The sequence below is a fragment of the Sesamum indicum genome, linkage group LG12 (genome assembly GCF_000512975.1).
Source record: "Sesamum indicum cultivar Zhongzhi No. 13 linkage group LG12, S_indicum_v1.0, whole genome shotgun sequence".
Classification (NCBI taxonomy): domain Eukaryota; kingdom Viridiplantae; phylum Streptophyta; class Magnoliopsida; order Lamiales; family Pedaliaceae; genus Sesamum; species Sesamum indicum.
In genome coordinates this window covers 5,059,794-5,077,240 of record NC_026156.1, presented here as the reverse complement: position 1 = coordinate 5,077,240, position 17,447 = coordinate 5,059,794, and the positions used below count along the sequence as shown (strand labels likewise).

At 37.5% G+C, this 17,447-nt stretch overlaps 3 protein-coding genes across 3 annotated transcripts; 2 read left to right on the top strand and 1 right to left on the bottom strand.

Moving 5' to 3' along the window:
- LOC105175705 (prefoldin subunit 6) lies at positions 6,464 to 8,657 on the bottom strand. Its single transcript, XM_011098248.2, has 5 exons — positions 8,465 to 8,657; positions 8,310 to 8,380; positions 8,082 to 8,206; positions 7,205 to 7,265; positions 6,464 to 6,921 (listed from the first exon to the last, which is right to left on the bottom strand). The coding sequence occupies exons 1-5, from the start codon at positions 8,532 to 8,534 to the stop codon at positions 6,865 to 6,867; spliced, it is 384 nt and encodes a 127-aa protein (XP_011096550.1). The 5' UTR covers positions 8,535 to 8,657; the 3' UTR covers positions 6,464 to 6,864.
- Positions 9,852 to 12,535, top strand: LOC105175704. Its single transcript, XM_011098247.2, has 3 exons — positions 9,852 to 10,076; positions 11,130 to 11,630; positions 11,719 to 12,535. The coding sequence occupies exons 1-3, from the start codon at positions 9,989 to 9,991 to the stop codon at positions 12,324 to 12,326; spliced, it is 1,197 nt and encodes a 398-aa protein (XP_011096549.1). The 5' UTR covers positions 9,852 to 9,988; the 3' UTR covers positions 12,327 to 12,535.
- Positions 12,455 to 16,620, top strand: LOC105175725 (ornithine carbamoyltransferase, chloroplastic). Its single transcript, XM_011098274.2, has 6 exons — positions 12,455 to 12,469; positions 13,016 to 13,304; positions 14,103 to 14,437; positions 15,159 to 15,290; positions 15,404 to 15,679; positions 16,274 to 16,620. The coding sequence occupies exons 1-6, from the start codon at positions 12,455 to 12,457 to the stop codon at positions 16,454 to 16,456; spliced, it is 1,230 nt and encodes a 409-aa protein (XP_011096576.1). The 3' UTR covers positions 16,457 to 16,620.

The window sequence follows — 17,447 nt, the reverse complement described above, 5'->3', positions numbered from 1 at the left end:
TGCCAAATATCTTTGTAATGATCTTCCAATATTCAAATCATCAACATTATTGTTTCCAACAGGTATGGTAGGTTGAGTGCAAAATTATACCGGACAAAATAGAATATCGTTGGAATATTTATACTAGTTATTCATTTAAATTAATCACATCAATATAATGTATAGTATGGAGATTCATCAATGTAAGATGTGTCACATGTGTCTAGAATCAAGTATGATATCATTTGTGATGATTCAATATAAATATAAAGACAGTGAAATTAATTTTTATATTGTTATATAATATTATTAATTTTCAAGGGTTTTTAATAGTTTGTTTGGTGGACCCATATTAATATTTATCCGGATCTAAAATCTAAATAAATAAAGATTGGGGGGTTGAGGGAAAAAACTTTTGCCGACTGCACCTGCAATTGTTAAATGTTGGTCTCTGTCTGGCGCTCATGATATCAATTTGAGTTCAAATTCTATCCCTTGTTAATTAATTAGGATGGATGGATGGATGGATGTGTCCCAGTAAAGTATTGTTGATTGATATTAATATTGTCAAAATTTCCTTAACCAAAAATCAGAATCAGTATGAAAATTGTCAGTATTTGGGATTGCCCCACAAATAATAATATTATATCAAATGGATAAATAAAAGGTGGGGGTGGGGGTGGGGGTGGGGGTGGGGGTGGGGGTGGGGGTGGGGGTGGGGGTGGGGGGGTTGGAAACGAAACTGAAAGTGAAGTTGAATGGAAAAGGAAAGGAACAGTTAGAGATGATTAGGGGTGAGGGTGGTGGTATTTTCTGGTAAACCGGGAGACGGATAACCTTCCTCCTCCACCCCTTTTCTTCTCAACTACAACTACTTTCCACGCCCAATCATTCTACTCCATACATATTTATGTATTATTATTATTATTATTATTATTAGATCAAAAGAAAGAAATAGTGGTCTGGTGGTATCAGATAATTAAAATGTGAAGTGGGACCTACTCATAAGACATCCAACACTTTGGGAGATTTATGTATTTATTTATTTATTATATATATATATATATGTGTGTGTGTGTGTGTGTAGTCAATTTTGAGATGATGGATAATTAATTGAATTTTAGGAGTCGATAATATTATTAGATATGAGTTGAGGAGTGGAGTGTAGCTTTTCTTCTGAATTCATGCTTCTCTGCATCTCTATCTCCATCAAAATTTGTGTTTAAATGAATTAATTCATGTGGTCCTTTAATTCATTCAATATATATATATATATATATATATATATATATAAAAGGACATGTGAGTGATGATGAGAGAATTGAATATTTCGGTGGGGTCTAATTATGTTCAATCTCATTGATTAATTAATTAATGATCCACCTTAATTTCCTAACTTAACCAAACACTACTTAATGCTTCTTAACTACACTTAGACACACACACTTGCTCATATTATCAATACGAATTTGCCTCTTCTTGTGTTGATAATTAATTGTTACGTACCCCCACCCCACCAATAATGCACATATTTACATCACCTCTAAATATCCCATCATTCATCATTTACTATATATGTACCACATCAAACTATATATACCAGACTTTAATTCTGGTGGGTGCATGACTTCAAAATAATTAGAGTTTTGATTAATTAATAATGATCCCCTGCCTGCACTGCAATCCTCAAGCCCGATTCTCCATGTCCATAACAACATTCTTTCCTTCAGTTTTTGGATCATCTACCAACTATATATACCTCCTTTTCCTTTCTTTATTATTGTAACAACAAACAATTTTAAGTTTTGTTTGCAAAAGAGAAAACGGGCTAAGTTAAGTGTACCCTTTTTTGGTCGGCTAGCATATGTGATTGCTCTTATTCAACCAAGTTCAGTCCCTCGCCCATCCCACAACTAATCAACACTAAAACTCATTTTCAAGTTTCTTTTACACTCATCATCACTCACATGGATAAACTATTAAATAGAATAGAAGATGAAATTCAAACGGGTTTTGTTCATATGATGATATCTTCACATGTAATATATAATCTTATTTTGTAATTAAAAGATAGATACTATTTCCGTTTGGTGATAAATATGATGAGTGGTTTCAAAAAGAGAAAGCAGTGAATGTGATGGGGCGGCGGCGATTGAATTGAGTCAAGTTGTAGATACAACAACACATGCTGGGAGCAATACAAATTGGAGTATTAATTGGTTAGAAACATTAATGTGGGGTTGTCCAATCTCTACTTCTTGCAATTCAAAATTTGTTCTGTTTATGTGTAGCTTTTGGAGTCGTCTCATGTGATGCTTCACATCTCTTCTAGTGGTAGGGAATGCCATGCCCATGCCCCTTACTTAACTTGTATAATATATCCTATATTTTCATTCTCTATATCTCTCTCTCTTTTTTTTTTTTTTTCGGAATTAATTTTTCGCGTATATTTTGAAAGAATCTTGTCTAAAATAAAATATTCATTTTAAAAGTAAGAAGTTCACGAGGATGTCGTAAATATTTGAATAATAACGCGAATACGTGTCACAATCTTATAAATAATTCTTTGTAGCAGTCACTTTAGTTCTCAGATTTTCCCCCATTGATAATTGGTCACAAATTCCAATTTACAACCTTTTCATCTCTTTTATGTGTGGCAGGCGCAATGGAACCTGGCAAAAGGGGGAAGAATAAGTGCTTTTTAGCTTCCAAGAATTCTTTCTTTTCATAATCAAATAGAGTGAGTGATAGTGATTTCAAGGCCATGTTTGGTTGAGCGATCGATTTAATTTGCCAGAGTTAAAAGTGTTTACTTTTAAATCACAACACAAAGACAAAGAATGTATCTCTCTCACATATATATGTATGTAAATCCGAATCTAATCTTTGGACAAGCAATGAGGACTGCTGAGTAAAGTTGAGTGGTCTGTCTCATGACTGAAGGAGCCAAACATGGCCTTGTGGTCCTATGCTGTCCCACTTATTATAGTAGAGCTTCACAAGGTCCGATTTGGGACCATGCAGCAGCAGCAGCAGCATGTTGCACATACAGTTTCATTATGGAATGCAAGGTCACAGTAGTCATCCAATTGATGCAAGAACTGATTGTTTCAATTATTAATGAGGTTGTAAGAAAGAAGGTGAATGGGGAATAATAAGCCAGATTGAAGAGCTGAAAACTGTGGAACTCACTCTTATTATTTACAGTCACCAACACATTCATTGAATTTGCAGGTTGCGGGAGGAGGTCATTGGTGTTCCGGTAACAACTACCCAAAGCGCCAACCATTTTCTTTTATTTTTTTATACTCATGCACCCAGCACATGAACATACCTAAAATTCGGATACGAGGCCTCTTCTAAGGAAAGTCTTGTACCTGAACCATTGTTCCACATAGGTTCGTTTAATCTCTTTCCATACAGTTATAATATCAAGCACAAAGTGTTTTTTAATGAAAAAAATATCAACTTAATTTTGTTTTTATCACATGTTACCTTTTTTTTTTAGGGGGTGAAGAAAAGCATCGTCTTTGATATTTTTTTTCCCTATATGATAAATATAGAAATCACATGAGTTTGAGTTTTACTAAAAAACATAGAGTCCACCAACGTTGAATGTTCAACCATATAGATTAAACTTAATTTTTAGTGCATTTATGAGATTGTAGCCATGAAATTGAGTGATGTCCTAATGTCTTTGATGACAAAAACACCATAGTGTATGCATCCACCTCCTTCCCACAAAACCAATTACACAATAAAAAGGATATTGTAGTTTATAAACACCCTTAAAACCCCTCTCCAAACCGACTCGGGATGGAGAACTTATAATACTCTTCCCCACCCAATCCAGGCATTACTTTGTATTGTGTAGGCTCCCTCTTCGTCGGTCCTACATTGGACACTCACACGAATTCCTCTTCTAAGTACAGGTACATGAGAAACTCATAACTAGTCATAACAATTAATTAATTCCATTTAAATTATTTTATTAATTTATTCATTGGAAGGAGGGGGGGCAAAGAGATAAACACGGGAGAAGTTGGATTTTGCTTAATCGACTGTAAACTTCTAAAAAGAAAGCGCATTGTACTTATTCAGTTGTTGACGAAGAATGGAAGTGGTAGACATCTTTCAACGAGAATAATTAGTTTCAAGATAAGCGCATCAGAGGTGGGGAAATAGGGAGTCAAAATCCTGAGTTGTTCTTCCCATTAATTCTTATCATTAATAATAATAATAACACGTAACCACCAATGCAGAAGAAAAGAGTAGCTGGAAATATCTGGAGCCAAAATTGAAATTAGAGAATAATACTGGGAATGATTAACAAGTTTGTAGAGAGGGAGGGACCCCCAGGGGTCGGACATAACATTATATACATGTGCGAGAAAACAAGGCATTTGGACATAAAGAAGAGGTAACTGAAAAACATGGCAAGCAAAATGTCTTTGTCAGACAAGCATTGTGGAACCACTGACCCTCCCCCCAAACACCAGAAAATTTGAAGTCCAATCAGCAATCATCGTACCGGAGAAGGGTCACTTGCCAAGATTTTCAAGAGATTTTAATGCTACTTGTAACTATTGTTATAACTTTCTAAATAGTTGTGTCCCCGCCTACTCATTTTCTTAAAAAAAAAAAATTAAAAGAAATGCATGGAAGCATATAGTACTCTCCTGGATGTGCCTAAGAGTGCTGAGATTGACTGCTGTCTTTTCACCTTTTGCCTAAGTTACAATGCATGCACGGTATAAGTTTCATCCAGCAAGAAGCAATTAATGTGGAAGTTCACGAGCCATGAATGCATACTAAAATTACGAAAGATGAGCCTGGTAAACATAAAACCCCCAGATAAAACTATATGAATTAAATAACAACCACCTCTGCAGTTGTCTACTACTAAGTCCCTTTGTTTAATCTAGTGGTAGTGAGGCCAATATATTCAGTATGTTAACGAGGCTATACTGATCAAGTTGAGCAATGTCTAGACGGACCTCTGTGCAAGGAATATTTCATGATGGTTAAATTTTTTTAATTGGGTATCGGAGCATCAAGAGATGCAGAGGTAAATCTAAGGTCATTGCACTGTAGATGAACAACCTGAAAAACCATCCACAATATTTCTGTAGTAAAATCGATAAGGGTTTTGTGGATATGACAGTGTCCTATTGAAGGCTGCAACCCACAAAGCAAGCACAATCCAAATGATTTTTGTTGCCAAGTTTACAAATTCTGGCAGTGATTACTTATGCTATTGGGGATTTTGGTACTAGTTTTTCAAAATGTCATCAATATATATGAGAATATGAAACTTCCTTTCCCCAGCTTCATCATGCGGTCCATTAGGAAAGCAGAAACTTTCGCGACAATTCTATGCATTACCAATATCTGGTTGAGCCAGCATATCAGTGTGCTGCCTGCCATCTTGCTTGCTAGTTATTATCAGCTCTAAGGATGGTATAACGTTTTCGTGAGTTCAAGGGAGAACATTCAGAATTCAGATATATAAATCTTTAATTAAAGATTCTTCTCGCTATAGTTAAAATTTTGAGTCCGATAATATGTACATGTAATGTATGTATAAGATACTGCTCTCTCCTTTGTGTGTGTATGTGTGTGTGTGTGTGCACGCGAAAGAGAGAGAGAGAGAGATTATGTGACGCGAGAGAGAGAGAGAGAGAGAGAGAGAGAGAGAGAGAGAGAGAGAGAGAGAGAGAACTAAAACAGCAGGTTTGAAATCTGGCTTTTACTTCTAAACTCAGGAATGTGAAAAGAATCAAGAGTGTAGTGTTTTCAACTGAGAATAAAGACTTGTAACTAGCAATTAGTGCTACAATCCTATTTTCATTTCTCTCCAATAGTTTTCACTTGATACCCAATTCGAAAATTTTCTATGGCCAAAACATATTCCTTCACTTTACCAAAGAAAATGTGGCTCTAATCCAATTTCACTTCTTACAGAACGCATTCAACAAACCTTGCTTGTCGTTCTCATTGGAAGGGCTTTTGATCTGGAGAACATCTTATGCAATGTTATTCCTTCTTATCAAATAAACAACTTCATCTTAAAGCTTCCTTATATTTTAATCTGCTACTTATCTAAATTCCTTCCAACCTTTAACCCATGCTGATTCTTCCTTGTCTAAAACCATCTCATGGAGTAAAGAAGCTGTTTATGCTCATTGGGAAAAGGTTCAGTAACAGAACATGCCAGCATCTGTGCTCTTATGACAAAGTCAAATCAGCTACAAACTCTTCGCACTGTCAACAGCCACTTTACAAGATCATACCCAATGAGTGGGATAGCATCCAGTTCCCTCCAGAGTATCAAATCGGTGCAAGAAAGAAAAAGGTGTAAAAGGCTTCGACGTTTTCGAAATGCTTAATAACAAAAAGAAGGCACCCAGTAGAAGCTTCTTGGAACTTCAAATACAAGAATACCCCAGTCAAACAAGTTGAGAAATTTGAAAACATCTTAATATGTCTTTATTCACCCCAACTTTACCCTTCATCTTCGCATCATTATCATGAACAGTAAATGCAACCCATGTATTAGTCTACATGGTAATACACCTACAAAGATCCTATTCAACTGAAATATTGGAATGTTCTAGATCACCTTACGAGGGATTAAGAAGGGCAATCATCCACCACACAGCTAAATAAGAGAACATAGAAGAATGTCCATATGAGCATAATATCATGCACCAAGAGATTTTGCATCCTCACACATTACATGGATGGAATATGAAGTTGGACACCACAATCCTTGTCAGTTTACCTACAAAATGATAATTCATGAAGCATTTTGAACATAGAGATCACACATCTATGCCAAACCGATCAAGAGACTGGCACCGCATGCTTCTGGACTCCGACATATTATGCCTTGCCTTTTCCAGCCTGCAGAGCCTGAATTCTTTGTTGTAGCTTGAAAATCTGCAATAAAGGACAATATGAAAAGCATTTAAGAGATTACGTATGCAGAAAGGCAATCATAACAAGTTCTATCGACATAAGTAAAATAAAGGACCAATAAAATAACAAGGAAAAAGACTACACGCAAGCTCAAAATAGCATTGAAATATTTCTTCATCAAAGTACTAACAAGACAGCAAGTCTCATCACACACCAAACGGGAAGAGCAAAAATAACAATGACTTTACAACAGTAACAAATAGAATTCTGGAATTATGAAGAAAAAGATGGCTAAGTTACCAACCGCTTCTTTCTTGCTGTTTTGCTTTTCTTCTAAATCTTGAAGAGTGGCATCTAAACGCTTCCTGGAGCAAGAACAAATATCAAAGCCCAAGTAAAACACAACAGTAACCAGAAAACAAGAAAAAGTCCGCTAACAACAAGAGATTCTGCGACTCAAAACTCACATAGCTTAAGTGATTTGGTTCAACTTTCACTTGCAAAACAGACAAAAAATAAAAAACTTTGCCAATACATCAGTCAGAAAGCATAGGCATCAGGAGAAGGAATGGCACAGAAAGTATGATCATATCGGATAAGAAAAGTAATGAAATGGACTAGTATAGTCAGCTCCTTCAACTTTTACCACTTATTGAGGCAAAGAAGCATATTAGATTACCCAATTCTGTATGGAATTATCAGCAACTCTGATAACAATACAATAACTCTTGCTCCACCACTCTTTAAAATCCAAAATATTTGTATGGCGGATTCCTTTACCAGTCATTATATTTTGTCGATTCAGCAACAGATACACATGTGAATTGAGAGCACAATAACATTTTCTTCATGGAAACCCTGAATTCAATCCTGAGAAATAGAACAACGGATGTAGTCTGACTTTAATTTTTTAGGGCTTCGTGCACATTGTCAATTTCTGTTCCGTTCAATATTGTTTCACCACCAATTCCTTTCTACCAACTTGGTTTGGGTTGCAGAAATCCCAAATTTGAGGGCAAGGGCAGAAATGACACACAGCGTTTTATCAGCGAAGTAGTATCCAATTAACTAGTTATCATAGCGTAACTGCAGGCATCGAGCATACACTATGCATATAATGTTCTTTCAGAACGACAAAAATTTTTCCTACAAACGTGTATCAATAGACTGAAAGAGCATACAATTCGGCAGAGATGTAATCAATCCGCTTGCGGACATTGGCATTTGCCTCAGCCAAGTCCTGTTTCACTAGTACTGGCCCAATCAATTTGTACACATTGGCTTCCTCATTCAACAGATCCAGTTCCTTCACAAAAATTGCCCGACAAAGCAGATCGTCAATAGCTCACCACAAACTCAATTGAAGAACATAAAACCTATAGAAAAAAATAAGAGGAAAGAAAAGTTACCTTGAGAACAAGCTCGTTTTCACCAAGCTGAATAGTGTATTTCTTTCTGACTTGGTGATTCTTCGCTATATCTGCACGTTTGTACACAAACAACTGACTTAACAAAGGATACAAAAAATAATAAATGTGTCTTCGTGGAGAAGTGTTAAAGAAACCTTTCTGAAGCTTGTTGAGATCATTGGCCTTGTTCTCTAGGTCGCGCTGCAACTCCTTGACAGCGGCCATCGCACCCGCCGCCTCGCACTTCCGGCAATATCGTTCACTTCAATTTTCCCTGGACGGCGGCGAAAGTCCGTTACCCGATCAGTCTCGCAGCACAATCAACGATCGCCTTATTCTGTCGACCCGACTTTTAGGCTGAAAAATATTTCTCTCGTAATTGAAATAAGCCCAAAAGTCTTGGCCCGTTAATTCTTGGGCCAGGCCTATTACTACCATTTTTTACGTTTTACTAATTGGGTCTTGTTCCGTTGACTACTGAAATTTCAGCCCAACCCAAAACAATTCCGATCATCGTTTCTCAAATCATTTCCAAATTATCTTTTTCTTTAATAATTTCTATAACTCAAAATAGTGTCAAAACTCTATACTCTTATTTATAGAAAGGTAATTATATTAAAATATCAATATTAAAATTAATAAAATAATATAACAGTTCAATTAATATAATTTAAAAATATAAAATAATAAAATTACAATGACTTCATATAAAAATTAAAAAAAAAAAAAGTAGTGATATTTTGCAGATGCCAATCTTTTATAATCATTGTCCTTGATACAATTTCAAGATAACAACTGTTATGCTCAATTATTTAATGAAACTTTATTGTTGCAAATTAGAAGTGTATGATCAAATCCAAATGGGATACACTAAAAAAGGCATCCATGAAATAGGCAAATATCGATGCTGTTGCCTTTTTCTTTTCCTTCTTTTTGGGACAAAGTTGCACATTTTGTCTCCCAAAATTTCAACTTTTGACTGCAATTGACACAACTTTTGCCTCGGCCTCGTTGATGGTGGAAGCAAGAATCCACCCATTTCCACGACTATTATCCCAACTAATCCTAAACCCACGTTCATCCATTATTATAAGTCACACCTCACTTGATTATTTGTTTAGTGCCTTCACAAATGTTTATGTACTGCCGTCTTACATTGGCTAATTCTCATCATAAGCGTGATTGAAGTTCAAATAACTTAAATAATGTTATAAGAATAAACAAAATACATACCTATAGAATGGTGGGCTCCAAGGATTTTTAGGCATAGGCCAATAGACCGTCTTATCTTAAAACACGGGATTTTATTAATGCACATTCATGGGATAGATAGAAGCATAATTTACAAATAAATGTAGTCATTTTTTTTAAAAAATTAATTATTACAAATAAATGTACTAAAGTTGAATAATGTATTACACTATTAATTATCCGCGCTGATTGAATAGGAAGTATGAATATTTTTTAATAAAATCTAACGATATAAATAGTTTAATTATATTGGCAGAATTTGTGTTGTGTTTGAGCAGCAGGAAGCAGGAAGCAGGAATCTTTGCATATAAAAAGACACTTGCTCACTCTTTTTCCCTCTCTAAAAACTCTCTCATCAACCTTCCCTTCTCATCCCTACTCTATCATTCTATCTCTTCCCCTTCTCTCTCTCTCATAACAAAGCTAAGATGTTATTGAAGTCAGCAAAATGCGTATGGGCTTCAGTTTTTCTGCTTCTCTTGGCTGCTTCCTCAGCTACTGCACTGGTTGAAGATGGTATGTATGCCCTAACCCCCTCAACCGCCCTGCTTATATGCCCTTTTCATATCCCATTTTTCGCTTATGTTTCTTTGGGACTGCTTCGGTGTTAGATTGGAGTCTTCCTTGTTACCTGTAATCAAACGTCTTCATCATGAAATTATCAGAAAAAGCTAAGTAAATGTGTGTGTGTTTGATGATCTTAGATGGATTGAGTTTGCCAAAAATTTGACCAGAGTATTTATGGGTATTTTTGTAGTTTTTAACTAGAGTAAGAATGTGGTTGAAGCAAGAAATTTTGTTAGAAAGGATGAGGGTGATTGGCGCACATCATGATCAACAAGGAATAATATTTACTGTTGCCAATGTACTAATAGACCCCGAATTAGTGTCCGTCTCCCGCCCACTGCGATTGGGCCGTCACGAATCCTTTGATTTTTTTTTTTTATGTATTTCACATCATGAAATGAAGTGTGGGTAACGGGTGGGACAAGATTTTATTGGTTTGTGAGCCCCGGGGCCGGCGGTGAAAAGCAGACGTGCTCAACAGCTAAGATGTAAACAGTGTGTGGGGTGCGAGAGAGTCCAAATGCATATCTTGGTTTGACGCGGCTTCTTGAATTTGCCTGTGCCCCACGCCACGCCACGCTCTCCTACTTGTCTTATTTTGGTGTCACGTCCTGGACAATTGACATGCCATGTGAAAAACATAGCCCTGCTGCCTCCACAAAATCTTATGGGCCCTCTCCTGTTTGTGTTTTAGTGCTCACTGAATTTTCTCATTCTTATCAAACACAAACTGCGCATATCTTTAACTTTTAGGAAGGAATAGTAACAGTACAGTCTTGGTTAAATTTTTTGGCTGTACACCGCTCCTAAATATGCAAAATTTTCGTTCAAATCAATTTCAAGCAATTATGTATTATTATATTTACTGTATGTCAGTAGTATAAATTAGTTTTATTTACTAGCCATATAGTCTTTCATTCATCATTGCACTGCGTATCCATAAAATACTTCTCATTAACAATTCATCAAACATGTAACAAAATGTAATCAAACTTTTGGCAGGCTCGCTCGTGAATGGTGATTTCGAGACTCCTCCTTCTGGAGGCTTCTCCTCCGGCGCCGGAATTTCTGATGGCACCGCCACAATCCCGAGCTGGAAAACAAACGGCACGGTGGAGCTGGTTGAATCGGGGCAGAAACAAGGCGGTATGATACTCATTGTGCCACAGGGTGCACATGCGGTGCGCCTCGGCAATGACGCTGAGATCAGCCAGGAAGTCAAGGTGGAGAAAGGCTCGCTGTACTCCGTCACGTTCAGTGCGGCTCGCACGTGCGCACAGCTAGAGTCACTCAATGTGTCTGTTCCTCCCGCATCGCAGACCATTGATCTGCAGACTCTCTACAGTGTCCAGGGGTGGGATTCCTACGCGTGGGCCTTCCAGGCGGAGGAGGAGGATGTGCGGGTGGTGTTCAGGAACCCCGGGATGGAGGACGATCCCACTTGTGGGCCAATCATTGATGACATAGCAATCAAGAAGCTCTTTGTTCCTGATAAGCCAAAAGGTTATAAGTTGTTGTGGTTGATCTTAAAAAATCCATCTACATTAAACTATTGCTAACTAGTTCCTGCGTTCTCTTCATACATATACAGATAATGCTGTTGTTAATGGAGACTTTGAAGAAGGGCCATGGATGTACAGAAACGAGTCGCTCGGCGTACTGCTTCCCACAAACCTGGATGAAGAGACGTCCTCGCTGCCCGGTTGGATAGTGGAATCAAACAGAGCAGTCCGCTACATCGACTCGTACCATTTCAACGTCCCTGGGGGAAAAAGAGCCATTGAATTGCTTTCGGGAAAGGAAGGGATTATCTCACAGATGGTGGAAACAAAGCCCAACAAGCCTTACAGACTGACGTTTTCACTGGGGAACGCAGGGGACGCCTGCAAGCAGCCGCTCGCCGTGATGGCATTTGCTGGTGATCAGGCCCAGAACATACACTACACTCCGGATTCAAACTCTACATTCCAAACAGCAATCCTCAACTTCACCTCCAAGGCAGAGAGGACCCGCGTTGCCTTCTACAGTGTGTATTACAACACGAGAACTGATGACATGAGCTCGTTATGTGGTCCGGTGGTGGATGATGTTAGAGTTGAGCAGTCGGGATCAATCAGAGTTGGATTTGGGAAACTGGGATTGATCTTGATTTTGGGCTACCAATTGCTGGTTGTGGTGATGCTTGCTATGCCTTACTGACGTGGTTTTGGTGCGGCAGGGGGGTGTAGGTAAACCAAGCTCCCTTATGGTGTTGTATTAGGTATAAGGTTTTGGCTTGTTATGATGGAAATCAAAAGCTGGTTGCTTGGATTGGAGTGATTGAGCTTATGTTTGGTAATATAGTTTGAATTTTCCTGTAACTTTAGGGTTATTGCAAAAAGTATCCTTTTTGTTCCATAAAACTGCTAGATAGATTTTTCAAGGGAAAAGTATATAAATTGCCGAGCGTTCGATATTCTTTTAAAAGAAAATTATATATTTAAACTCATAATATATATATATATATAATTTCTTCAAAATACATAAAAAAAAGAACTTTCTACTGTCCCACCTCAGAGATTCCTGCAAATTAGTTGCAAATTGCGATTATTGTGAGTTTAATAATCTTAACCAAGTGAGAGTTTTTATTTGGACACAGAATTTACAAATTTACTGTTTGTTTTTCCAACTCATAAATTCAGATTTGAGAACCTAGAAAACCGGAGGCGCTGGATGCTCACCAACTGCATAAGTATCCTAAAATTGTTTCCCTAGAAAAACTTTGCATTAACTCAAAGGTTACACGACTTTTTATTAAAAAAATAAATATTACGTGACTAAGAGTGGAGTTTTGTTAAAATAATAATACGAACTTACCAACTATTCGTTTTCTGACGACGTCGTTGCAGGGAAGAGAGAGTCACTATAACTCTCCACACTCCACCATCTCAATCTGCATTCTGTCACAATTCACATTGACCTACCCACCCACTCACTCACTGAGAGCGTACCCACTCGAAATCAATGGCGGCGTTTCCTCACCTGACTCAGCTTCTCTCTCTTCAACCTCTTGGCGTTCTCGCGCCGCTCAGAACCTCCACAGATTCAGCGGCGTCTCAATAGCCGCTCCTGCAATCCGTCGACGAGTCTCGTGCCAGGCTGTTTCTTCCGCGCCTTCGTCTTCTGTTGATGCAAAGGGTTCGTGGATTTTCTTTTCCACTTCCTGTTTCAGCATTCCCGAAATTTAATTGTCATGTTATTTAGCGTATAATTTGAATTTTTCATTAAGGTGTTTTTCTGATCATTCTTCCTTTCTTTGCCGGAGAATGCATGAATAGCCGCGCCGTGTTTAATTTGCTGAACAGAATTTTCAGTGGATGTTGGAGTTACATATCCTTGTTTTACTTAACTTTAATTGCATGAGTAAATAGATCAACACTTTCTGAATATACGATATCCGTTTGATGGAAATTGTTGATAGCATAGAAAAGAAAACCCAAGATGAACTATTATATTCGTTTGGCGCAACTCTTCATGCTGTAAAGTTGAGTCGAGCTCCTATGTTGATATGAAAAATACACTTGTTTTTTAACCTTTTTAAGTTTGTGTTAGAAAGCTGTAGGATACGTGCAGTGGTGGCTGGCATCAAACTTCTATTTGAAGTCTTTCTCCTTTGTAGAATTAATGTGTCTTATGTTATGCTTTTGACCGACTCAAACTCTGGAATGTAGATTATGTGTAGCATTTAATAGAGTATATTAATATGAATTAATCTGATTGTAATGGTAGAGCATTATTCAACATCTGATGTAGCGTTATCTTGCTATACTCATGTCTGCTTTAATGTAATTCCTGTATCATGATTTCTTTGCCATTTGAGTGCATATTGTAAACTGCAACTTGCAAGCATCCACCGAGGTCCACATTCGCCTGTCGGTTTATTGCCAGTGTGACAAATTTTGACAGTAAAATTTTACTATTGTTTTGAAATTTCAGCCAAAGCAGGTCTTAAGGATTTTCTTCACATTAGTGATTTTGACAAGGACACCATTTTGAAGATCTTAGACAGAGCCAAGGAGGTTAAGGAACTAATTAAATCAGGAGAGAGGACATATCTGCCGTGTAAAGGGAAAACTATGGCAATGATATTTGCCAAGCCGTCTATGAGAACGAGAGTTTCATTTGAGACTGGGTTTTATTTGCTCGGAGGGCATGCCCTATACTTGGGACCTGATGATATTCAGATGGGTAAGCGGGAGGAAACACGTGATGTTGCTCGTGTTCTCTCTCGCTATAATGATATCATTATGGCTAGAGTTTTTGCTCATCAGGTATGCTGGTGAGTTCTCAATTAAGGGTATCGGGCTTTGAATGCATAGTATATGTTGGTCTTGGTATCCTGAGTCTGCAGTGCAGCTCTTTTGTATTTTCTCTTGCTCTCTCCTGCATAAGCTTAGGTGCATGCTAGGGGAGACTAAGGATAGAAGTTTGTATTTAGTGGAAAAGCTATTATGTTTCTTATGCTGCTAGTCCTTGCTGATTAATCCACATCTGATTCTTTAAGCAGATTTCCTTCTCTATTTGCTTTATTGTACTTTATGATCTAAGTGTATACAATAATATGAGATTTATGTTTGCGACTATTGATAATCTCCCATAGTGATGGACTAAAGCATATGTGTGTCAAGCATTTGCCATAATCCGTCATAAAATATATAGATGCTTGAAACTTGAAAGTCAAATATATTGGCTAGGTGGTAATATGGTTTCGCAGCTGAATTGCTATGGGTAAAATATATGGGTGCTGTATAGTGCATTGAACAAGAAGACATTTTTTGGGTAAAGGCATTTGACTAATCAGGCATGGCCAGCTATACCTTTCTCAATAAAAATTCAGCGATTCTGCAGATATCTTTTCATTTTTATTAAACAATAGTATGAAGGAACCCGATCAGCTACCCGTCTGGTTAGCTGATCTAGTTTTACTATCTGACATAGTTGCATTGAAGTTTTAACTACAAACATTACAGCTATCCTTGTTTCATTTTGCAGGATATTTTAGATCTTGCTAAGTATGCCACTGTCCCTGTGATCAATGGCTTAACAGACTACAACCATCCTTGTCAGATTATGGCTGATGCACTCACAATGATTGAACACATTGGTCGACTGGAGGGTACAAAGGTTAGGCTATACACATCCGTTTAGGATGATTGCTCCCTACAAGTCAATGTTGTTTCCAGAATTAAAATTATGACATTTACTCATTCAGTGGTTCGATGCTGGCACATCTTCAGGTTGTGTATGTGGGTGATGGAAACAATATTGTGCATTCCTGGCTGATGTTGGCATCCGTCATTCCTTTTCACTTTGTTTGTGCCTGCCCTAGAGGTTTTGAACCTGATGCAAGGACAGCTAAGAAAGCAATAAGGGCTGGAGTCAGCAAAATAGAAATAACTAATGATCCAAAGGAAGCTGTAAAGGGTGCTGATGTTGTCTATACAGATGTTTGGGCTAGCATGGGGCAGAAAGAAGAAGCTGAATATCGCCGCAAAGTTTTTCAAGGATTCCAGGTATGCAGCCTCCTAAAATATCTATATGGCTACCTGGTTTGCACATAAGTCAAATTTGGCATCGATAGGTCATGGACATTAGACCTGGTGTCAGTTTGATTAATTTTGGTAATGGGAAACATACTTCCTCTGTGACTGATGGAATAATGAGTAGGAAACTATCAAATCTGGCTTGTAGTCGGAAGAGTTTATCAAACATTAGTCTTTGCAATGGTCTTGTTCCATCTGTTTTCTGTGTTTGAAGGTTGCACTCTCAGTGAGATTAAGTCTACATGGGAAAGTCTTATTTCTGATCTTGGTTCCGGTGTTGGCTTTGCATTAAAACTGGCCTGCTTGTAAGGGATTGCGTTAGTTATCTTTTCGGGGATCATAGATACCTTAGATAGATAATGCATCCTCTCTCTATGTGTGCGCGCATGTGTTTTCATTTCTGCGGGGGTGGGCACATTGTGTGGAAAGATGTCTATTTGGTGCAATGGCAATTAGTATTGCTGGTCTAGCAAAATGCATTATTTGAAGTCCTAATCTAGGACATATTTGAGATATCATGTCTGTCTTTGATTCTCCAAATTTTGCTGAGCATGCAATCTGTAGGTGGACGAGGAGCTAATGGAACTGGCTGGTCCAAAAGCTTATTTTATGCACTGTTTACCTGCCGAAAGAGGTGTTGAGGTTACTGATGGTGTCATAGAAGCCCCAAACTCTATTGTCTTCCCCCAAGCTGAGAACCGGATGCATGCTCAAAACGCTATCATGCTTCACGCACTTGGCTTGTAATGGCTGTACTCTCCAGTTACTAAGTGGCTATATTATTAAACTTCTGTTGTTTTTATAGGACCCTTTTGATTCTCTTCTTCTTTTGATGAGCCTGTCGTGGTATTTAGAGGTAACTTTACTCATCTACTCTATGCTTTCCCCTTCTATGAGCTTTAGAGATAATATATCCTGTCTACGAACCTGAATTATTACCATTCGATTCCCTCAACAGAATAACCTTGTAGCTAAGAAAAGCTACACTATCATACGAAAAATTGTCGGTTACAACTACATAATCAGCCTTATTGCATACTAGATACTGTTAAAGCAGAAAAAAATGATTCATCGACAGAAGGCGCGGGCATGAAACAGCTTATGGTGTTATAAACTTGTAATATTGGAAAGAGACCAATAAGTATTACAAACTATGCGTTCCTCCCAATTCAGATTTGTAAGACCGTCGGTGGGTATTCATTGATTTAACATGTCATCGTTAAAAATTAATTAATATCTTCTGATAAAATTTCAACATAATTGAATAATAATATTAAATAACAAATATCATTAAATTTGATTGTTTGGTGTAGCCTGTCTAAAAAAAATACGTTGAAGTTTGATCATATATAAGATATCAAATGAGAAGAATAAATTTTGGGATAAAAAGATAGAAGAATTCTAGTGTACGGATTTGAAGGGCCTAAAGAAAGTAAATATATAGATAGCTTTCTAAAATTAACTAAATTCCAAAAAGGTGAAGCTATATAAGAAATATATGTGATGATGATATGCATCACAGCTTTTCCTTACTGTACTAATTTCCTCTGAGATGAGAGATAAAAGAACAGAACAGAACAGAGGAAAGGGTCAGAAAGGAAAAGAAGCTGGGGGAGATGAAAAGGAATTGAATTGACCCTGAACAGAAGAAAGAAATTTTACCGTTGCCGCATACTCAGTAAAAAGGTGAGAAAATTGTGGGTAACAGGGTCAGGGACTGTTTATATTTGACCCCTCC